This window comes from Schistocerca piceifrons, chromosome 7 (genome assembly GCF_021461385.2).
Source record: "Schistocerca piceifrons isolate TAMUIC-IGC-003096 chromosome 7, iqSchPice1.1, whole genome shotgun sequence".
NCBI classification, from domain to species: domain Eukaryota; kingdom Metazoa; phylum Arthropoda; class Insecta; order Orthoptera; family Acrididae; genus Schistocerca; species Schistocerca piceifrons.
In genome coordinates, this window is record NC_060144.1 from 216,962,870 (window position 1) to 216,988,332 (window position 25,463).

Genomic DNA, 25,463 nt, shown 5'->3' on the forward strand with positions numbered 1-25,463 from the left:
TTCCACTGGCTGTCTACTAAAGATACCTGCTGGATTCCTGAGCAACATATCTTCATGACTTTAGAAGCCCCATCATCATCATCACCAAGAAGACAATATACAGTTACCTATCCACAATCTGTCATTGACAAAATTGTAAAAGAGCTTGACCAAAAATGGAACTGACTCTTCAGTACTTTTGTTCTGCAAATTTGCTGCGTTTTGTACTATATTTGTTTTTTTGTCATGTGTTAAATTGATATTTGAAACTGACTTATACACTCAAATAAAAATAATTAATTATGGAACTTAATGAGCAAAATATTTGACTTTTCAATCTTCTTGAAGTGCTAAAACAATAACTTTTGAAACATATGCTTACTCGTCAGACTGAAAGCTCCAGAAATTAAACAATATTTCTTTGAAAGTTTAAAGCATGCTTTTTCCAGCTGTAGAAAGGAAAAGAGGATTGAAGTAGACACAGTTGAGATATTACCCCTCAAAAATATCAAAAAATTTGCAAGTAGAAAAGTTTGGCCAACTTTGCAGATGCATATCTTTTCATCTGGGCATCCAGTGTTAATTAAATTTGGTCGATATATAGACATCATAGATATAAATAACCCTGTAAAGTTTCAGTGTGATTGGTTCACATGAAAAGTAGCAGTGGTTGGTCAAACCATGGCTCTTAGAATGGTGCGATGAATTTTTTGGCCACTTTAGAGGCTTGTATGTATATTTAGGTAAGGCTAAATCCTTAACTTTTGCCATGGTGTAATTCAGCAATTCTGTATATAAAAGCAAATGACTAGATGTTTGCTAGAACTTTTAAAAAAGCCTAGCAAAGTTGGCACATTTGCACCTTTGTACATAATGGGGAGGTGAGTAGCCTATCTTTAAAATCCCCTAAGAATTCAACCACTGAAGATACCAAGCTGAAGTTTGGTATGTAGCCACCAAAGACCGTATAGAACCTCCATGCCAAATTTAATTAGATTTGGAGATGGCTGAGTGGGGACCCCTGGTCCCCTTGATATGGAATGACCCTATGACTATTATGTTTGATGACACAGTGTAGTCAGAATTCCAATAGTTTTCTTGTTTATTCCATGTAATTGGTCTCTGGTGTCAGCCATGTTATAATTTTTCTTTTTTACTGTAATTAAGATGGCATTGGTTGTGTAAATCCTAGTTACTTTGTTTTATATTACTGGAGATCGTTTCCCTTCATCCCAGTTTCTGTAGTTTGTAAGTATTGGCTTTTTATGTATGCTGATAGAGTACAGCTCAGTAACAGTAATTATTTACTTTACCCTTTGGTGTTTAGATTTGATCAAACTATTTGTGAATGAAGTTTAACACTTTGTCAGGAAAATGTTTTCAATATTACTAATCAATATTTCATTTTGGAGATGGGAGCCAAGAATGAGGACAGTGGAAAGAAGGAAGTAAATATACAAAAACACGTAAATGTCAAAAGGTGTGTTGCGGAAAATTGTAAAAATGCACCACAGCAAAATTAGTTCGTCACATACCGATGTATAGAAGTACACTCTCTGTGTGTTGTTCTGTGTTACCACTCAGTTTTTTTGTGTTTTTTTTTATGAAAACACAGAAGGTAACAATTGCATGATACACTGCCATAGTACAATGGAGAAATGAACTGGAAAACTATAATGCATCCAATTCTTCTACCCTGTAAAGTTGTATGTATGTAGAATTTCTGATATTTCTTATGCCCCACTCTCCTTCTCTGTATATCTGTATAACTCGTTCTTTGTCTTATTGAATGACTGTCTGACAGCTGTAGTTAATGTTGTAAATTGTTGTATTTTACCTTTCTGCCTTGACTTTTCTGTTGTTGTCAATGTTGCTAGTATTATGTAAGTTGTTTCTCAAGTGTTTTGTTTTTATTGGTGTTGTTATATTAACTGCAGTGTGCTGACTGTTTGTTATACCTGTTATTTTGTACCTCTCACTCTCTCTCTTTTTTGTACAAAATAAATGTGTGTTGTCAGATTGTGAGACCTTCCAATTCTCATTATTGCAGGGGGATTTTGGACGGAGGAAAAAGAAAAAAGAAGTAAGATTTTGTTAAAGTAAAACCCCACTACTTGTCATGTGCAAACGAGTGAAAAAATATTAGCTGTTCACCTGCTTGTTGCATAACGGCTTAATGCTTAGCTTTTTGTCTGTAATAGATGACACTGTTTAACAGAAAATAATCAGTTCACATCATAATGTATGTTATTTAAACTGTTTAGCTATTTTTCAAAACAGAAAAGTGTCTTTGGATAATCTCCAAACTGGTGCCTTTTGTTTTGTTAGTGTGTGCAATATGGAGTGGGGCTCATCTTTTATAATAGGAAACCACACATTATATAACTACAATCTGTGGCTGCAAATCCTGTAAATGCAGTAATTTGTTTTCCAGTCTATGTATGAGTGTCATCTGTTATAATTGCCTCATTAGCTTCTTCCTTGATTACAAAGCCAATCAACAAATGTCTGACATGTGCTTGATACTTAAATGCATGCCTAGTTCTGTTCTGTTTTGTAAATACTTGGCTTCTTTTACTTGCTTTCCTGTGTCACAAATCTAACTGTTTTAACTGCATTGCAACTTTTTATTCACAGTTCACTGTCAAAATTGTGACATTCCATTTCCAGTTCATATATTGGCAGTTTACACTAGTTTATGGTCACAGTGTTGTGAAAAAATGTGAGCATTGGCCACCCACACACTTCTTGTTTTTTAGAATATTTGCTAGCTCACTTGAACATGCTGTTATCTTGTACTTTTACGCATTGTAAATCCATTCATACATGTCACACTATTCATGCAAAGGATGCAGAATCTTTATTGAATAAGTTAAGCTAGTGAAATCACAAATATTGCCTCAGATTATGAATTTGTTCTGTTACCAGTACTAAAAAACTTACAGTGACTAGCAAATTATCTTTTACATTTGTAACAATTAAAAAAAAATACATCTTTCTTCAACTATGCATCTCACTAGAGATTTATTAAAACATGTGAAAAATTTTTTAGTGATTTCATTTGTTTTGTACATATAATAATTCATACAGTGTGTTCATTGGAAATCTACAGGTACATTTGGTAAGATACACAAGCCACCACAGGTATTTTTAGTGAATCGTCAAAGCATATCCCACTTTTCACTTGACCCTTATGATTGAATATTTTGTTTTATATGAGCTGTTACTTTCTGTTTATCTACATTTGCTTCATTTCTCTGTTACCATAATATAGCAGTGTTACAAGTTTCAACAAATTTAGGAATCAGTGTACCATATTCATCCAAAAACTTTTATGGCTGCCATTAGCAGGTAACCAACTGTCTGTTTTCTGGAATCCGAAGCTCTTCCTTTCCAAGGAGTAAAGGAAAATAGGAGAAAATCAGTGAAATTTGACTCCTAAGCCATTACATTTTTACGTGTAAAAGTGCCTTATGACTATCGACTTATTCCCTTTTTAATTTGCATGACAGTTACCATCGAACTAGAAGTACAATGTTGTGTGTCACCTCCTGTATAGTGGTAGCAATAAAATGCGAACCATTGAAGAATTTGATGATCCTGCCATCATATATCTTCAACAGTCTGTAGAGTTCTTTGTTTCCGTGTTATTCTATGTTACTGTGAGTAAATATATAGTTGGGAAAATGAGATCAACATTTCTGTACTTTATGAAGATGGGAGTGAATTTTGGATTGATCATTGTGTTTAGCTTGTTAATGGACCAGTCCATTTTGAGTAACTGAGGATACAATGTAACAAAAATATTTGGAACTGTATTCATCCTTGTTTTACTTTGGAAACAGAAAAAAGTGAAAGTGAAGAAAGAAACAGGCTGTTTAAATTATATATAAACATTTCCAGAGATCACTTACAAAATGTTCTGTTTTCCATACAATGCTTCTTGTTTAAAATGAGTGTTGCTTAACCTATCCTGTTCAGTGTTTCTCTAATCTAGTGTTTCATAGTCCAATTAAAATTGTAAAGTGATATAAAAAGGGCTATCCTTAAAAGATATGTCTGGAAGAGCGCTGTTACGAATTCACGCGTATACAAACCAAAGTTTGTGTTTGATAAGTGAGAGAGGGAAAATGAATAGGAGTAGTAACATGTTGGACACAGGCAAAAAAATGTTGGCTTATCTGAAAATGATGCCAGCACACAAATCAGTCTAGTGCAGTAGCCTAGTTTTAAATGTATTCACCAATAGCCTACTTATCTCTGAACATTGGAAAAGTGCAGAAGGAAAATTACTGTTCAACTTGGTTGACAAAATCGTTAGAGATGGAGAACAAGCTTATATTTCAAGAGGAAGCTGAAGGAAATTGTCTGTGTCCTATCCAAAGGAACTGCTCTTGCATTTCTCGTAAGTGGTTTTTGGAAATTGCAGACAATCTGAATCGGGATAGCCAGATTGGGAATTGAACCCTTTCCTCCTAAATGCCAGTCCAGAGTGTTAACTGTTTCCTCACTTTCTTTTATACATTAGAATTGTAATGTTAGTGTGCTGTAATTTTAGCAAGAGTAGTGGAAATTAAAGTAATAAAAAATTAAGATATGCAAAATATAAGTAGTGTAAGAAGGAGAAATATAAAAAGAAATTAAAGATGAGAATGTAAATAGGCAGAGCACATAGCACATATTCATTGAGAGTCAAATCAACGGTGACAGCTTTCAGTGCTATAAATATGTATGTTGATCCTCTTGCAATCTTGATTCATTGTTAACTAAATCAGTATATTGTGATTTCATCAACAGCTGTGGTTATCTTGTTTCTTAGTTACTGTCCACCTGCTTAGATGAGTGGTAAGATGTTTGCCTACGATGTAGTGGGCCCGGGTTTACCGGGTTTAATTCCCAGCCGGGCTGGAGATTTTCTCCATTCGTGGACTGGGTGTTGTGTTGTCCTCATTATCTCATCATCACTGATGCGCAAGATGCCCATTGCGGCATCACCTGAAATAATACTTGCAACCCAGTGGTCGAACTTCCCAGAATGGGGCCTCTCGGCCAACAATTCCACATGATCATTTAATTTTCTTCTTAGTTGCTGTCCATGCTCCATAGCTTATCATTGCTGGCTATTTTTGTGATATGTTCAGTTCACTTGTGGTAATTGAAAGGTTTGTCTAGAATAAAATGGAGGCAGGAAGAGTACAGTTTAATCTCCTGTTGACAGCATGGTCATTAGAGATGAAGCTCGAACTCTGCTTATGAAAGGATGGGGAAGGAAGTTGGCTGTGCTCTTTTCAAAGGAACAATTCTGGCATTTGCGTGGAGTGCATGGGAAACCTAAATCTGGATGACTGGATGAGTAATTAAACCATTGTCCTTTTAACCACTGTGCCATCTTGCTTGGTAGAAGTAGAATGTTCACAAACATACAGCACTTTCACTCCATATGTCAGTTTTTGAGTCCCATGTGTGAACAGAAGATTCATTGACACACAAATTACTTAAGGTGTGAAAAATTCAGTTATTTGCACCATCATCCATGAATCACATAAAGAGCTTCGTTGACTCAAGACTTCATCTGCTTTGTGTGCTTTATCCCGCCCCGTATATTTTATGTCTTCTATGTTTCTTTTTCTCCCTTGATGGATTAGTCCTTAATTTCAACACCTCATTTGATGCTAACAGCTATTTAGGACAAGTTACAATAATTGTTGGTTGTGGGTGTGACATCATATGTCTGTTACTGAGTGGGTGGCGCAGTAAATATACTGGCCTTGCATCTGTGAGAAGTAGGCCTACATTTCATTTTTCCCATCCGTGTTTACTTTTCCGTGCTTTCTCTAAATGGAGTAAGTCCCAGATTGTTCCTTTGACAAGGACACTCCATTTCTCATGATTGCTGTATCAACGAAATGTTAAAGCCTGATCACGTTTCTTTCCACATATGTATATTTAATATTTTATATCTTCATGTGCTGGACAACTTAACTGATAATCCTGAGTCTATCCATGACCAAATTATTTGTTTTTATAATGTAATTATTTGTTTTCTAACTGTACTTGTGAATGTATGTTTATTTCTGTGATAAAGTATTGACTTCATTGTTTTTTTTTTCTTTCAGTTCATACCTGTTTTAATCAAACTTGTTAATTGAATATCATGAGTACCCTACACTGATCTGTTTCTTGAGATACTGTTTGTGGCCTGTGAAAGGGTCTTTGTGTAGAAAGGCGATTTACAGTTACTGGTCTCTTAAAGCAGCACCGTGTCAATGAAACCCCTCCATATCATTATTCAGGAGAGCACTTTTGTCTGTAATGGATTTCTTCTGTGTCTGTATTTCAAATTAACAAGTAGTAGTATAAAATCTGAGTTGCACATTGTACACTTCTTAATTAAATTGGTCTTTCAGTTTCAGCAGCTGAATATAATTGTTTATTTTTGTAAAAGTTTTTACAATCCAGAAAAGTTTCCACAGTCTAGATTATGAAGGTTTCTTTCCACATTGCATGTATCTATGTTATTTCACCATTTGTTCACAATATGTTTGTTATTTTTGAAGAATTGTAAGAAGAATGCTGCCAGAGACAAACTTCCAGAAAATTCTTGGTTTTTTTGTAAGTAATATTAAGCCAGTGTTTTGAGACAAGATGCAAAACATTATGAGAGAGAATTAAAACAAGATATGTGATCAGAAGAGCCCAGGAATCCTTATGAAAGTGAAGTCAAAGTTACTAAGAGCTCTATCTCATTGAGGGCTAAGATCTAGTTGCAGTTACTAATGCACAGTTGTTTGCATTGGTGCTTGACTCAGAGGTAGCCACTTTAGTGTGATTTTTGTAGAAATCTGAAATCCCACTGATGTCCAGTCATGCTGAAATCAGTAGTTCATATCTGAACAGTCTTACTCGTTATCAGTTTGATTTATGTTGTGAGATAATTCTCCTTCAGACCATGCTGTGAAACAAGCATTATTTAATGTAGATGTATATGACACTCAGTACAAAATATTGTTCATTGATAAACAGCAAGAAAATGATCAAGTTGTATTTGAAATCATCTACTGAACTATTTCTATTAGAAAGATGAAACCCATTCCACAAACAACAAGACTGTGATCCATCCCCTCTCTCACTCATCCCTCAACTCTAAGCACTGTACAGGCCAATTGATGTTGACCACCAGGCACTGTCCAAGCCAGTTGGCTTTGATCGGTCATGTATGCAAACATTCCTTTCTCCCGTGACACTACTCAATACAGCACATGCAGCACTACCAAGCTGGAATAATTTTTTTCATGTGGGCAGCTTAGTGGATGTGGAAACCAATCTTGCAGGTTTGTTACAGTCGAAAGAATGTGTATTGATATAATGTATGATTTCTTGGTGAATGTACTGATGGAAGATCGCTGTCAGTTTGCTGCCATGGGGAGGTCAAAATGTGGGATTTCCCTCATCACTGCGTGCCAGTGGCCTGACATGCTGCTAAAAATATTAGAAACACTTTACCTATGTGTGCTTAGCATGAATGAAACCATCCAAACTATGGCAGTCTTTCACATTTTCACTGACTATTGCAATTTTTGTGTGCTGTTACTCGTATTTAATACTTTTACATTTGTATACAGGATGAGATGCTAAAGACTCTTTTACTGTGAACAACAAAAGTTTTATTCATGTTTATATTTGATTATTACAGGTACTGAGTAGCAACTGAAATATTATTATTATTAATATTTTTTAAATCACCATCGAGAACTTTCGAAGTCCACTTGTATAATTGTGCTCTCTATATATGATAATAACATGTAACACTGTTTTACAGATTTGTTATGTAATTTTGTAAAGAGTTATGCCCTGTTCTTATCAATAGCAGGCTTATATATTATGAACTACAGTAAATGTCACATTTTGTTATACCCCTAATATTTAGTTGTTCTACTGGTCACATCAAATAAAAAATCATAAATATGTTAGTGAATTGTACCATCATCATGTACTCATTCATTCATTCATTCATTACCCAGTGTGTAAACTGCCAACAGCGCATTGGCGTCAACAGTTCAGATCATGAGTGCATGTCTTTTATTCACTGCTTTTAGAAATAGCAAATTTATACTTTAGTATATAGGAGCAAATTTTGAAACGGCAAGCTCACACAATAGATTATTGGGGAATGGCCTGATACTAACATTTATGAACTGCTTCTCAAAAAGTTTTAAGTGCAATAAGTTAGCCAACTACTTTTGAAACACACTTCAGCTTTTAGATAATTTAGTTTAATACACTTATTATGCACTGAAAAATTAGGAAAGCAAATGCATAGCAAGTGTGTTTCAGGATTCAACAGAATATTTGTTTGGTAATTTTACTGCCTAAGGTATTCTGTTGAAATTGCGTTATGATTAGCTTTGTAGTATAGAATTTCTGTACAGTTAATACTTTAAATACAATTTTGTAAATTATTCTATAAGAAAAATGGTAACAGATAACAGATGCAGGAAAATATTTAGAAACAAGAAAATTCCGATTTTTATAATTTATTTTTACACATTAATTTATAATCATACTCACAGTGAGTAAGAAATCTTAATAACAGCACAGTTTACCAGTGTTAAATAATTGTGGTGTAGAAAGAGACTCCATGTTTCCTTGCAGCCTTGTAGAATGCAAGGATGTTTGATATTTTGTGATGTAACAAGATTTTGAAAATGTAAACAGAGCTGTTTAAAGTCCTAGTCTTTCTGTTATGATTTGAAGTAGGTTTAGGTACACCTCTTTAAAACTGAAGAAAAAGTTTTATTTTTCATACAAAATACAAATAAAGAGGGGTATAGAAATCTTTACTTTGTATTCATAAAGGCATTTGAGGTACAATTATTTTTATAGGAGATTAGCTGTATTATAAGTACTGACTACCAGTACTGCCACATTGCAGACCAAAGCCTCATGCAATTTTTCGAAGGTATATTGTTTCATGAGAATTTGGGGATACAACTTCATGCTAATCAGTGCCCCTCTATGACACTTTGGAAAGCAAAGTGTAGTAAACATTTTATGAGATAGTAAATAACTGTTTCATTTTTTTTTAATCCTAGAGATACAAAGAATGTAAATGAACCACATCTGTTTACATAATAAGCCTCCACAGGAGCTATATGATAACAATGATGTAAGTTTTATATATATTCCATAAATAACTCAGCCAAATGACAGAGTGTTCCTTCAGCTAGGTTAAGAGAATTTGGTTGCTTGTTGAAACTTCAGCACTAATGGCCCTATTATCAATGGAATCCTAGATTGAGATGAAGGCACGAGAATTAATTTTGCAGTTTAAAGGAAAGAGCACAAATGAAACACACAAAAGGATAAAGAATTTAAAAATCAGTTTATTTGACCTCTTTGGAAGTACTAAATCTGGAATTATTATATGATGGGCTCACATACTGAAATCCATAGTAGACATCCAATAAGAATGAATCATTAGCAACTTTTTTTTTTTTTTTTTTTTTTTTTTTTTACTAGTCGTAGACAATCAGTACTGAGGTCTGTTATACAGTTGCCTTATCTCATATCAAAAAGTATATTTAAATGTGTACTTACTTTCTCTATGTGCCTTGGTGTTTGTGTGATTGGTGTTAGATTAGAAATCCAGAATTTTAGACTCAGTCTTAGTGTAGTCCTACAGCTTTTTTTCCTAAACGGGTCAAGGTGTATCACCAATGTTCTAACTGTACAGTTTTTGAAAACTGATTGTCCTTATATAACCTACATCTTAGCTGTCATGTTTTTTACATGTATTGTCCTTGTTGTCTGCATGATACTCAAGTAAACCTCAGATTTCACATTTTAAAATTTTATGTTCCTATTCAGTTATTAGGAAACTGTAGCTTATATAATCATTTCCAGTGTCCATTTTCGTAAATAATCCTGTCTTGTAATAACTGCTTTGTACACCTTGAGTGTTATGAAAAAACAAAGACTTCCTTTTTGAGTGCATTTGACGTTCTCCATTACATAGCAAAGGTCTTTTATGATCTATAGTGTGTCTCTTTTTCCAGAACTCAGTCATACCTTCTGGTGCCTGTCTATCAGCTGCAGTCTTCAAAAAACATTGAAATACTTAATGTTAAAATTTCAAGAATGCAGAATCACTGGCTATTATTTACCTTCAGAAGGAAAAAATTGCACTACTGACAATGCATACACTGTTTCACTCACTCTCCTTGGATTTTGTCCTTGTTTTCTTTCTGCTTTCTTCGTTGTTTTAATTGCACTATTCTTAATTGCACTGTTCATTTCCCTCCTTATTTCTCACTGTAATCCATTTTTGCTCTTCACTCATTTATTCTATCACTTATGGACGGGACTGAAGCAGGCTCAGAGGTTACTAGTGAACTGTCTTTCGCTTCCAACTTTGTTTGACACAAACCCTTTTATCTTTGTCTCCCCCACTCTCACAATACAGGCATCATCTCATCCTGACTCTCAGTGACTTGCCTTGCCTTTCTAACCTTCCACAACTGACCACTTTCTCCGATGAGGAAGGAACTAGTAGCTCTGAAAACCAGGATAGTTTTCTGGACTTATTTGTGTCTGTTGGGAGTGTTGGAATTTCACCTCTCTGTAATTTTATAACTTTCTCAAATGAATTTTCCTTTTGAAATATATAATAAGTCTGGTACTTTCATGTAATATCATAGTGGTCTTAACAGTAGCTGGAGTAGCCCTTTGTACCTCCTTCCTTTTTTGAAAGTATGAACACAAATTGTTTTCATTATTTGGTTATTTCACAACTTTTCTGGATTTAATAGAAAAAATTATGTTAGTTCTATTAAAGGCATTGGTTTAAACAGTCCCACATCATTGTGATGGAATTGTACAAAAGCTCTCTGGAACACATAATTAATTAACTGGCATTATTCTATGACCAGGATTAGATATACAAACATATTTTATTTGTATAAATTTGAAAGTTTTGGAAACAGGTCAATGATGTTGAAGAAAAACAGTTGTTTATGACATTATTTTAACAAATAAGAATAGATGATCTATTTTCTGATGGAAAATTTACCCTTTCACACAGAAAAAAAGGACAGAAAAGTTACCCTTTCACACGGAAAGTAAGAAGTAGCATAGAGCACAACAATTAGTAACAAATCCCATCTCAGATGCCAAAGAAGAAATAATTCCATTACGCTCAGCATGCTCTTTGAAGACCACAGTAGTGAAAGACAAGAACTTAGAAATATTATTAATAAAGAATTAACTGTGAATAATAATGGCATATCTGATCCCCTTCTCATTAGCAATATTTTAATAACTGAGATTTACATTCTAGAATAGTAATTGCGACTTAGATTTCTGTCGTGCTCAAAGATGTAAAAGGTTGAATGTCCATTGTGCCTCCCCACATCGTAACACATCAACAACTGAAACGATCATGTTTGACAATGTTCCTGGGTGTGTTAAATGTTTCTATCCCTTGACATATGAGTACATTCAGAATCACCACTCAGACTGAATCCAGCTCTCATCTGAGCAGAGCATACAATCTCACTCATTGTTGGACCAGTCTCTATGCTCCTCCACCTGCGCTGTTTGATGTAGTCACACATTGTCATTCATAAAAATGAATTGGGGTCAAATGCATCTCTGGAAAAAAAAAAAAAAAATTTACATCATTTTCGAAGATAAGATGTGTTGTGTATTATTTCCAGTAAGTTTGTAATCACATGACACAGAATTATGAAGAGTTATGAAATTAATTCCCAGTGTCAACTTTTGATGAAACCATTCTGTATCAATCTAGGAAATATTATTAATTTTAGTTTCTGTTGTAATGTTTCTGATTTTGTTTACGATTGACCAGCAAGACTTTGAAACATTATCTGAGCTTCATATCTGTTGGCTAATTCTTTTAATCTCCTGACTTCTTTGCAGAACTGATGTTTGTACTGCTGCCATAGCTCTAAATATATATAGCTTGGAGTTAGTCACTCTGTGAAAGCTTTAGGCCTACATGTTTTGGGACCAATGACTTCAGCAGTTTGGTCCCATAAGCCCTTACCACAAGTTTCCAAAATTTCCTACATCGTTTTCCAGTTTTCTTTTGGATCTTTCTTTTAACATCTAATCGCACATGTTTTGATTTTCATGTTCGATTTGTATAATTACTTATTTTTTAAATGGGATCTATTTATGTGTCCATTCAGAACTTCTGAGAATATGTTCCATTTATTGTTGACCCGATGGTTGTAACTACTGATTCCTGTGATTCCTCATTTAAACTATTTTGTAACTTGGCAATGTTTGTGGATAATATATTATTGGATTCTTCTGCAGAAAATGTATTTTTGGTGGTTCCTTGACAGGAAATAGAATAAACCAGTGGCAATTGACCATATAGCGGAGGTGCTGAGTTGCAGATAGGCACAAAAAATAACTCTCACAATTAAAGCTTTCAGCCATTAAGGACTTCGTCAACACTAGACACACATACGTACACACAAACACTCACGCAAAACGCAACTCACACACATGACTGCAGTCACACTTTGTTACATTCTATCCAAGATTTTCCATTGTTTGGGTAACCTAATAGTTAACTTTCTGCTCAAGCAGTTAAATCTTGTTTTGGGTTTAATAAATTCAGTCTGGAGTAATATAACTTCAATATTCTAGAAGGTATACACATACATCACAGTTCCCATTTACTTGAGTGTATTTTCTGTTTTCTGAAGTTTTAGAGTCATTTGGCTGCTCATGTTTTATAAGCATAGTTTTCAACTCGATTCTTCAGTTCTCCTTGTTTCTTGTATGGCTCAACAATACTGTTGCATGTCCATTTTGTTATTCACTACTCATTTCAACTTCAGAAGACTCTACAAGAATGCTGTTAAAATCTTTAATAGTCCCTCACATCAGAATAAAAGTGGTGTCAAAAACTGAATGCCACGTTATCTGAAATGTAAAGTAACTTCAGGTTCAAACATCTTTTACAAATGTCGCATGAAGTTGATGAACTAAAAGGGTCCTCCTCATTGCAAGTACATAGTTTGTTTCATCCCCCAAACATATTTACCACAGTTAATGATATCTTCAGTGGATTTTTCTTTTATTCTGAAAGAGGTACATGCAAATTTTAAGTGAATTTAGGAATATGTTGGCACCAAAATTTTTTGTTGTTGTTTAAATTATATATGTCAGTTGGACATAATCTACCCTGGGGTGTCAAATGATATCAGCTACAAGTTTATATTAAAATGGCACTCATTTGCAACATAGGGACATCAAGGCAATGTCTGTATTGAAATTTGACCTAGAAGTATAACCTCATGACTGAGCCAAGTGACACAGATTGCTAGCATTTTACTGGAATATTTTGTTTTGAGGTTGTATTTCTAGACAAAAATTTAATATAGGTGTTATCTTAAAAGCCACATGTTGTAGATGACGTGGAGTATTAATGAAAACTTGTGTCTGATTTCGTTTGATAGGACATACACAATGAAGAAAAAAAAGAAAGAAAAAAAGAAAGACAATGCCCAGCTGACATGTGTAATCCAAACAACAACAACAAATCTAACCTATTTAAAATTTCGTATGTATATCTTTCAGAATACAGGAAAAACCAACCGAAGATGCCACAGGTGTGGTGAAACATGTTTGGGAAGAAAGTGAAACTGTGTTCTTGTATAATAAATGTGGGCCTTTTTAATTCATTATTTTCTGCAAGCAAGGGAACAGAGCACAAACTCCATAATGGTACACATGATGTCATTTATAGAAAGCTTAGTACATGACAGAAAAGGGTCATAGTCTAATACCTGCAACATTTGAAATAGATGCCTATATTTTGTTTCATATGTTTGTATTCAGGAATTCTTACTAAGTCTACTTCCTATGGGTCACATGCTTTAAATTACGAAGATTTAATAACTGTGAGTACAAAAAAAAAAATGGCACTACAAGATAAAACAATGGAAACTCCAGATAGGAATATCAACAACGTGGGAAGAGACAGATTGCTACATACATAAAGAAGACATGTTTAGTTGCAGACAGGCACAATTAAAAGACACTTACATAATGTTTTCGGCTAGAACCTTTAGCAGCAAAAGAGAAACACACACCATTCATACACAAAAGCAAACACACCTCATACACATATGGTTGTCAACTCTAGCATTCCAGCCTGAGATGTTGGAGTTGGTGGTCATGTGTGCATGAGGTGAGTTTGCTCATGTGTGTTTTAATTGTACCTGTCTGCAACTTAATATGTCTTCTTTACGGTAAGTAGCCACCTGTCTTTTCCTACATTATAAATAGCACTACAAGATATCTTTTTACAACAGATGTCACAAAACTTTTAGTGGCTGGAATAGCACAATATAATAAATATGAAGTCAGCTGAAGATAGTGTGGAAATAATAAGCACAATGCATTGCTTCATGTGAATGAAAAGGATACTGCATCACATAAAAATTACTTTAACATATTCAACGGCACACATATATTGTCCGAAAACTAAATGCTCATAAAAATCTGATAATAGTATGGATGTTAACACAACTTTATTGTGGGAATATCTGTTTTTGTACTTACTGCAAACAACAGGTAAATCACGTGTGGTTTGAAAACAAGAATTGTAGATATATTCATACTAATGATCCAAAATGGATGAAACATGTGAGCTTGGGCCATGAGGTAATTGATGGCAGCATACTCACTTTGAAGTGCTACAGTAATGTAACAATAGTCATAAAGGCTGTGTTTCGTATTTTTCATTTATACATAATTTCTGGACACATTCCCTGTAGAAAGTGTCAAGAAACACTCAGTGGAGACAAAACCAAGAGTTAGACACTATTTGCATAACTGAAAATATGTGATCTCTCTCTCTCTCTCTCTCTTTTTTTTACAAGATTGATTAATAGCATGCTTCTGGATGTTCTGGTGAGTTATTGTTTCCATTCTCTGCACAACAGATTTCTTCTTGAGGCACTGCAGGTTTTACTGTTAAGTGTACTTGCTGCCTGGTCTCCAACCAAACTGTGAACAATTCGCAGCTGTTTACAGCCAATTTCAATTCCTGATGCTCACTATGCCCTTTAATGCTACTTTGTTTCTCAAAGCCCACAATGGTATTCTGTGGAACACAGATTCTCTCAGCATTTTCCAACTCTGTTGCAAGTGATGGCCATTGAGATTTTAATAAATTCTGTGGCAGACCCCAAGCTGTTTTTAAATTGAAACTTGTGTCCTGTTTATTAAGTTTTCTGACATCTCTCCTTCAATAGACTTCTTAATCATTGGGTCCAGAAACTTCATGTTTGCATCATAACACTAGTCTCATCGTATTTCATTTCATGTTCATATTCAAGGCAGTCTCAGTGACTGCCAATTTGCACGGTTGTTTGTCTGGTGTGTCAGTGATGTTTGTTGCATCTCCACTTGATTGTTGTGATAGTCTGAGCACATAAGACATACCACATTCACGTGGAAAGCAATATACACTCGGCTTTTGGAGACCTAGGTTATATTTAACCTTACAAAGAATATATTTTATCTTAGTTGAAGGCAGCAAAATACACTGAATGCCATGTTTCCTTTGGAGTTTACTGACCTTTTTGGATACTGGGCTAGCATAAGGTAGAATGGCGATTTTTGGCTTCTCTTCCTTGGTCTCAGTCTTAACTTCTTTCTCAGGTGTTCTTGATTTTGACTACATTGCCTGTTCAGTTTGATGCTCTGAGTATCTGTTCCTTCAAAACACTATTCATAGGTGTTGTAATTCTTTAGTGAGGTGCTCCTTGTCTGAAAGTGTCTGACCACTATGAACACAGTCTTTAGCAACAAATTTCTTTGTGATGGATGCTAATGGCTCAAGGCATGGAGATAGAGGTTAGTGTGTGTGGGTTTTCTATGTACACTGTGACCCAGGGATCCATCCATTCTTGTAACTAACATATAGCTGAGATGCTGAACCACAGGTAGGCCCACCAAAGACCCCCCCCCCCCCACACACACACACACACACATACACACACAACTTGCCAGTCTTCCATTCTGGATTTTCCATTGTTTGATTTCTACTTGTAACGGATATATCAAGAAAAGGTAGTAGGTCCTCCTCTGCAAGTTCCATCATAAATTTTATGTTATGATGGATAGAGTTTAAATGTTGGCAGATTCTAGTATTTTTTTCCTCATAGTGTTCCATATATAGATTTGCCTTGACAGGTTACCTCTCACCATGCCATCAGATTGTTTTTAATACTTTTCGTTGAACAGAAAAAAGATGTCAGAACATGCCTAAAAAGTTCTGTGAAACAGTCGTTGAACTTGTCTGTGATAAGTTCCCAGGAATCAGAAAGTCAGACTCATGTAAAGAGGGAGACTGCATTAAAACTGACCATAATTATTGTATCCTGGAGCCACAGTTGACTGTGCTGATGTACAAAGTCAGCGGGGTCTCGAATGCAGCATTCATGCTTCCCACATAAAAACTGAGAATGCATTGCAAGTACAGGGTGTCCCACTCAAACCTCCCTGATTTCAAAGACCCAGGACAAAAACCACAGTACATCTGACAATGAAAAATGCACCATGTTGTAGAGCATCTCAAAGAATTTATTTATTTATCATCAATACACCTCTACATGTGAACCATTTGTAGCATGAAGAATATCGAGTCTAAATTCAGTTTCTTGCCAAGTTCTTTGTAACATTTCCTCTGTTATTGTTGCAATCGCATTAGTGATACAATGTCGCAATGTAGGAATATCGGCCACTTTGGTCACATACACGTGGTCCTTCATGAATCCTCACATGAAGAAATCAAGCACCGTAATGTCGGATGAACATGGTGACTAGGCAATGGGTCCTCCATGTCTGATCCAACTATTGGGAAATTTCCTATCCAGGAACTTGCTAACAGCCGTTGACCAATGCGCTGGAGATCCATCTTGTTGAAAAATGATGTTGGGTTGCAAGTCTTGTATCTGAGGGTACACAAACTGCTCCAACATGTACCGATACACTGACCCATTCACTGTTTGCTCCGCAAAGAAGAACAGTCCAATAATCCTGTCGTGCATTAGCCCGCACCAGACGTTTAGTTTAGGGCTATCGCGAACATGTTCAGTGACAACATGTGGATTTTGCGAACCCCCAATCCGAACATTATGCCTATTAACCCTTCCTGATAGATGAAAGTTTGCCTCATCTAAGAATAAACATCTTTCCAGGAAGCTGGCATCCATATCAATACGCTGCAGCATATCCACAGCAAATTGTTGTCATCGTGGTTTGTGGGCGTCAGATGTTGGCAGAATTTGCACACATACGAAGATGCTGGTGAACTACACTATGCAGTGTTGATTGAGGTACATCAAGTTGTGTAGATGCTGTGACAAATTGACTTACATGGGCTTTTGGGAAACGTTTGCCTGATGTTCTCCACTGTCTCTTCTGAAACTCCGTAACGTGTGCCGCCAGAATGTTTCAGAACACTTCCTGTTGCCAGAAACTTCCTATACCATTCCTTAATTGTTTTCACATCCGGGGATCACATTCACACACATGACGATGATTTCTTTGCACAGTAGTTGGCGATTTTGTTTCTGCAAACCACACTACAGCTTGTGTGTGCTGCTGTGGAGTCGCCATTTTCACTTCATACGACCATGCTGCATTCTGGCGATGATACTTAGCACTTCTGACATGGGAATATAAATTCTTTGAGATGCTCTACGATGTGGTGCATTTTTCATTGTCATATCTACTGTGGTTTTTCTCACCTGGGTCCTTGAAATCAGGGAGGTTTGAGTGGGACACCCTGTATTTTGCAAGCTGGTGTTTAGATGCGCCAAGTCTGGGTATTGTTACAATTTCATTTTCTTTTCTTGTGTGCCTTAGATAAGCGACATAGTAGTGGTAGCACTACTGCTCATGTTTTAAGACTTTTAATGATGATTTTATGCAAGCAATTGAATTTTGCATTTTGGCATGCAAACAGTTGTAACTGCATTGATTCTGCTTGTGACTATGTCATATTGTCAAGCGATTACTGAGAATCTGCAGAGAGTTTAGCAACATGTAAAGATGAGGGATGAAGAAGCTCTTTTGAAGTGACCTCTGGCATTCATCAGGTGTCGCAAATTCCCTGTCATACTAAAGCCAGGCTCATCTCAACATCTTGTTAGGAAGGCCAGCGAATTGAAGAGTTGACCTTTCTTTTAGCGGAACTTCTCTGACCTATGTACATTGTGGAGCATCTTTCCATAGAGTGAAGTAATGTGGTCTCTAATGTTTTTCGGTGTGATTGAGTAATGGTTTGCTTCCAGGTGTTCTATCAAACTGTTTCCATTTTCTGCACAATATTTCGTTTAATGGCCCAGGTATCTTCATGTGTTGCGAGTTTTGTTGTTGTGTGTACTTGCTACCTGGACTTCAGTCATACCGTGAACTGTTGTTGGTTAAGCACCAGTATTTGTAACTGAGTTTGATTCCCAGAACTTACTATGCAACAATAAATGTTACACACACCTGGATTTCAGAGACCTAGATCGTGTTTAACAATGCATTTCAGATTAGTTGAAGGGAGTGAAATACAGTGGATGCTGTGTTCTCATAATAGGCTACTGATCTTTCCAGATAATGAGCCAGAATAAGTTAGATAAGCAATTTTTGGCTTCCTTTTTCTCAGTGTCAGTCGGATTTGATGATCTGAGTACTGATTCCTTCAGAACACTATTTGTATGTGTTGTAATTTTTCAGTGAGGCTTTTGTTGTCTGAAAGTGTTTGATCTCTGTGAACCAGTGTCTTTAGCACTGAATTTCTTTGTGATGGATACTGATGGCTCAAGGCGTGGAGATGGAGGTCAGTCTGTGTAGGTTTTCTACATATGCTATGACCCAGGGATCTACCCATTCTTCTTGTTGAGAAAAGATAGTTGGCTCGTTTTTTCAAGTTCCATCATGAATTTTGTATTACAGTGGATAGAGTTTAAATTTTCCAGGAACTCTTGAAGCTTTTCCACTCCACGTGATTACACCATGAAAGTGTAATCCATATAACAATAGAAACATGTTGGTTTCACCTTAGTGGATTCTAGTGCCTTTAACTCAAAGGTTTCCACATATAGGTTCACCAGGACAGGTGATTACAGGCTACCCATCACCATGACATTGACATATTCATAATGTTTTCTATCAAACAGGAAATAAGTAGATGTCAGAATGTGCCTAATGAGTTCTGTGAAATGATCGTCAGACATTCCTGTGGCTAGGTGCAAAGAATCTGAAAGAACTCATATAAAAAGGGAGAATACGTTGAAAGTGGCAATAATATCCGGGAGCTACTATTGACTGGTTACTCAGATCATCAAATTGAACATGTGAGAGGAGGTCTGAGACTGACACCAAGGAAGAGAAGCCAAAAGTCACCCATCTATCTGATGCTGGCCCAATATCCAGAATGATTGGTAGCCTGCTATGGAAACAAGACATCCACTGTAGCTCACTCCCGTCAATTAAGATAGAAAGTATTCTTTGTAATCTTAAAGATGATCTAAGTCTCTGAAACCTGAGTGTGTTTCACATTCCATGCAAATGAGGCCTATCTTACATGGAGCAGACTATCAGAACGGTTGAGAAGAGATGCAAGGAACATCAGCAAGTCACCTGACTAAAATAACAGCAAATCAGTTGTCAGCAAGCACTTACAGTGCTGCAAATGCCAAGTTTTTGTTATGTGATAATTAAGGAGTCTATTGAAGTAAAGATGGGATCAGCACTCAATTTATTAATATCTTGTGTGCTAAAACATCCACCAGATTTGGAAAACGCAGAGAGAATTAGTGTTTCGCAGAATATCAGTGTGATCTGTGAGAAACGAAAGTGTATCACAGGGTGTAGTGAGCACCAATAATCAAACACAACTATGAACATTGGCATGAGGCCAACAATAGTTCAGAATGGTGTGAGTCCAGGCAGTGAGTACACATAACAGCAAAACTCACAGCTCCTGGGGAAGATGACTGCATCGCTTACTGAAGTATTGTGCAGAAAGTTGAAACAACCAAACACTGGAAGCTCATTATAAATTAAAATATAATTATGCGTCCCTTATTCACGGCACTCTAGGGCAGAGGCAGTGGCACTGGTGTAGTGAAATACAGCTGATGAACTTCACTAACTTTTTTTATGCTTCTCTCTGAGGTATGACATTGAAACATCTTTGAGAGTGTTAATTGCCTGCCTTAGAGACATTTAAGGTAATCTGTGTGTCAGATGTGGTCTGAAGCTCTTTTTAAATTTGTTTTAATGTTTGCCCATAATGATACAAACAGTTTAGGTATGGGTAAGAGCGAGTGAGCAATAAGTAAACAACTCTAAAATTTTTAAGTAATTTCTGTTCCTTGGAACTGATTGTTAATGTTGGAGACAAGTTTTTACTTTTGCAATTTTTTAAATTAATTTTAGAATTTGTTATTTATTTTTATATATAATTTGCAAAAATAATGTTTTATTAGTGGCAACACACACCAGACATTACAGCTGTAGTTTACTTTGATATAATGAGCTCAAAATAAATGTATTTCCATGTATGAGTTATATGTGTTGTTAAAATGTTTGTGCTGTTCTCATCCGCTTTATTAATAAATTGTTCAGTATCAATTCGTGGCAGTATCTTAACTCAAACAAGATTCAGGTATTATTTAATTTCCCTTCAGTTTCTGCTTCAGTTAGCAATTAAGTTTTTAATCAGCTATAGTGAAAATACTTTTCCTAATTTGAATCAAAATGCAACTGAAGAAAGTATGAAAGAATAAGGAAACTGTAAGAGTGTATTCTACTTCATGGAGTTTCTATGGCATGCGAGTTTCTTACCTTTGTAAAAATGCAATCCTCATACCTAATGTGAATCATGGAGTAATTAAAACAGCAGGTAATGGGTGGATTTTGCTGTGGAGTAGTGTAATTCATATTGACGAGAAGTGTTGTGCATTGCTTCTTACAGCACAAAACGTATTGCTATCTTCATCTCATTAAATTTATTCTTCTTCATTCCTCAGTAATGGAATTCTAATAACGCTAACCCTGAGTTTATTTTTAAAAATTTGCAACTTTGAGGAATCAGTGTTGTAAGCAGCCTTCAAAACTAGATGTTATATCAAATATAAGAATCTAACTTTCTTTCTTCAGAGAGATTAAAAGATTAACTACAGAAGCTACACTCTTATAAAAGTTTATTGTACAATGGACACTAAACAAGACAAGAATATTAACTTGTTTTGTTTCTATACATATTTGAGTATACCAGAGTACTATTTTATTGAAAGAAACTTTTAATAATTACTACTGTGATATAATAGGAAATAGAGTGAATGTAAAAAATAGAGTGAATGTTTATAATATTTACAGATGAGTCCCGCACATGTGCTAAAAATAGACTGTGTATTACTTTGCATTTCTGGTTTTCTTACTTGAAACGTTTTCTTAGGCAACCTTCTAAACAGCAACTTCACTCTCTGTTGTTTCAAGTGTGCATCAGAGGAATCATTACTTTTTCTTGTGACATTTCAACTGAAAACCTTCCAGCCATTCTCAAGACAGCCTGAAAACTGATCTGAGAGTAAAGGTATATCTATTTATTCCCTCTGACACCAAAAACACGAGACAAAGATTTACAGTAAATTTCACTGCACATACTTCACACATGATGATGTTAGGATAACAGTGGCAGTCGCAGATTAAACTTAACATGTGCAAGATAATATTGAGCATTAAATTTTGCATTTTTGTACTGACATTTTTGAGAGATGATACATATGCTTATCTATTTATTTATTCATTCATCTTTTGATTACTGTTTAGAGCAATATTGGATACATAACCATGTATCTATAGCAACAGGGTAATTACAGTTTGAGCATTTGCAGTATATTTACAGTCCTGCACACTTAAAAGTCATACACTATAATTTTACCTATATTTTGACCAACTTTTAAACAATCATAAATAATCCAAGGGTGGTTTGAAAAGTTCTCAGAATGGAACAGAAAAAAAGTACTTACATCACTGAAACATTTTTTGTTTTTCAATGTAGTCTCCTTGTAGATTAATGCACTTGGTCCAACGGTGTTCCAGTGCCTTGATCCCATCTTGAAAATGAGTTTCCTCCAGGTCTGCAAAATAGTTGTCAACTCCGGTTATCAATTCTTTGTTTGAAGTGGATATTCATACACCAAGAAAAATTTTCAATTTTGGGAAGAGATGGAAGTCTGATGGAGCCATATCAGGTGAATAAGGCAGGTGTGGCAACTATTCATACCTTAGTTCATGTAATTTTGCCATGGCAACGGCACATGTGTGCAGGTGCACATTGTCTTGATGGAAGATGACACTCTTCCTTGCTAAACCTGGCCTTTTTTCATGTGTCTTTCGTTGCAGTTTGTCCAGGAGGTTAGCATCGTATTCTCCAGTAATTGTTTGCCCAGTGGGGAGATAATGTACAAACAGAATCCCCTTCACATCCCAGAACTTTGATGCCACGATCTTTCCTGATTTCTTTGGTGGCGGAGAATCAGCATGTTTCCACTGCTTTGACTGTTGTTTTGTCTTTGGGGTATAGTGGTGCATCCAAGTTTCATCTGTGATCCCAAACTGGCACGAAAAATCTTATTCGTTTCTCCTAAAATGGACCAAACATTGTTGCGATATGTCCATTCTCATGTGTTTTTGATCCTGCATCAAGAGTCGCGGCACCCATCTTGTAGATAATTTATTCATTTCTCATTCTTCAGTTAAAATGTACCCTTTCAGATGACATCTGACAAGCATGAGCAATTTCCCACACTTCCGATTGGCAATCCTCCATGACCATTTTGTGCACTTTTGCAATGATTTCTGGAGTAGTGACACATCTTCACCGACCACTGCGTGGATCATCATCTAAGCTCTCCAGACAAAATTTAAATTCATTTGTCCACTTGGCATCAGTTGAATATGAAGGAGCAGAGTCCCCCAATGTATTCTGGAAACTGGCATGAATGTCCTTTGCTTTCATACCTTTCTTTATGAAGTACTTAACCACTGCTCATATCTCGATTTTTTCCATCTTCATGAATCACTATGCAGGCACAACAACAGAGCCACGTCACACCACATCTCTCTTCCAAGAGCACTGATGTGGCAGCTTTTTACAGACAACAGTCCAATGAATATCACATGAACAACTCGTTGTGCTAGCACTGACCTTTCATGGTGATTCTGAGGCCTTTTCAAACCACCCTTGTAAAACAGTATATAAAAACAATTAGTGTTGCACCGTTGATGGAGTTCTTAGCATTTCAGCTGCATCTTTGGAAATATAAAATTTTGGTATCTCAGACAAGATGTTTGAAGGCCTTCTGTGCACAATAAACCTACCTAAGAATATCTAACTGTAATATTGGAGCAGCAGTCATGCACTGTAAAAGTAGACTAAATTATTGGACAAAGTTCTTCTTCAGCTTTAGGGAAAAGAAACACACATCCATACATGGCCTCACTCCTATCCATGTGCTGAGGCCCGACTGCAGTGAGCGGTGATCTTGTCTTGGATAATAAGTGGGGTACAGAATAGGCCTGGAGTGGGGAGTGGGAGGCAGAACGGGGTAGGATTGGAGGAAGGTGCTGTAGTGCTATCACGTGAGTGTATGCATGGAGTGGGAGGGGGGAGACAGTATGGTGGGCTGCTAGGTGCAGAATCAGAAGGCTGTGCTGGGGGCAAGGGGGGGGGGGGGGGATGAGGACTGAAGCAGAGAACATGAAAGGACTATGAAGTTGGGATGTTGGGGTAAAAGGTGTATGTGAAGCTGTAGTGGGAGCAGGGAAGGGAAGGGCAAAGAGGCAGGTGCAGGATAGGGACCAATGAAGGTTGAGGCCAGGGGGGGGGGGGGGGTGGGTTATGGGAACAAAGAATATGTTGCAGGGAGAGTTCCTATTGGCACATTTCAGAAAAGCAGGTATTGGTGGTAAAAATCCAAAAAGCTTGAACCGTGAGGCATTCGTTGATGTCAAGTTCACAATGTTGCAGGGCATGCTCGACAACTGGTTGGTCTGGCTGTCTCATGGTCACGTTATGGCAGTGGCCATTCATGCAGGCAAGCAGCCTGTTCACAGCTGTAGTCATATAGAGTGCTGCACAGTATTTGCAGCTGAGTTTATGCATCACATAGCTGTTTTCACAGGTGATGTTCTGACTTAGCTGCAACTACTGCGCAGCATTCTATGCAGTTGTGGCTAACAATGAGCGATCATGCCACAAGAATGCCATGGCCATGCTGTGGCCAGTAGACAGCTAGACCATCCACATGCCAAGCATGTCACACAACATGGTGTACTTGACTTCAGCGACTGCTTCATAGCCTGGGGCATCTGGGTTCGTCTCACCAACACCAGCTTTTCTGATTTGGGCGAGAGGGAACTCACCCTTCAGTAATAGATACCAGTACACTGACCTCGATGGCAAATGTTCATCAGAGACAAGGGTATTGTGAGGAGTGCCTTAGCGAAGTGCGATAGGACTGATGCTGTTCTCCATATACGTAAATGATTTGGCAGATAGGATGGGCAGCAATCTGTAGTTGTTTGCTGATGATGCTGTGGTGTATGGGAAGGTGTTGAAGTTGAGTGACTGTAGGAGGATACAAGACGACTCATATCAAATTTCTAGTTGGTGTGATGAATGGTAGCTAGCTCTAAATGTGTAAAAATGTAAGTTAGTGAAGATGAGTAGGAACGACAAACCTGTAATGTTTGGATGCAGCATTTGTAGAGCCCTGCTTGACAGTCAAGTCATTTAAGTATGTGGGTGTAATGTTGCTACGTAATATGAAATGGAATGAGCATGTCAGAACTGTGGTAAGGAAGGCAAATGATTGACTTCAGTTTATTGGGAGAATTGGAAAGAGTGGTTCACCTGTATAGGAGACCACGTGCAGTATGCTTGTGTGCCCTATTCCTGAGTACTGCTTGAGTGTTTGAGATCTGTACAAGGTCGGACTAAAGGAAGACATTGAATCAATTCAGAGGCGGGCTGCTAGATTTTTTACCAGTAGGTTTGAACAACACGTAAGTGTTACTGAAATGCTTCGGAAACTCAAATGGTAATCCCTGGAGGGAAGGTGATGTTCTTTTTGAGAATTACTATTGAGAAAATTTAGAGAACTGACACTTGAAGCTGAGTGCCACCAACAGACACTGTGCAGATGGACCACGAGGGTAAGATATGAGAAATAGAGCTCATACGGAGGCACATAGGTAGCTGTTTTTTCCTCATTGTGTTCGCAAGTGAAACAGAAAAGAAAATGACTCTTAGCAGTACCCCTAAGTTGGCATGTGTAGTATCTATGTAGATTTAGAACATATATTTTGTTCCTAGAATCATCCTAGGCTCAACCTTCGCTAATTCCTGTTGTGTCTTTTCTGTCTTGCAC

The 25,463-nt window shown here is 36.6% G+C and overlaps 1 protein-coding gene across 1 annotated transcript in view; it reads left to right on the forward strand.

The window, feature by feature from the left end:
• Window positions 1-25,463, forward strand: part of LOC124709134 (sodium channel protein para) — an 878,324-nt gene that overhangs the window by 23,354 nt on the left and 829,507 nt on the right. The window contains exon 2 of the mRNA XM_047240797.1: window positions 2,030-2,062. Coding sequence (XP_047096753.1) covers window positions 2,030-2,062 — 33 coding nt within the window. The remainder of the gene's footprint in view (window positions 1-2,029; window positions 2,063-25,463) is intronic.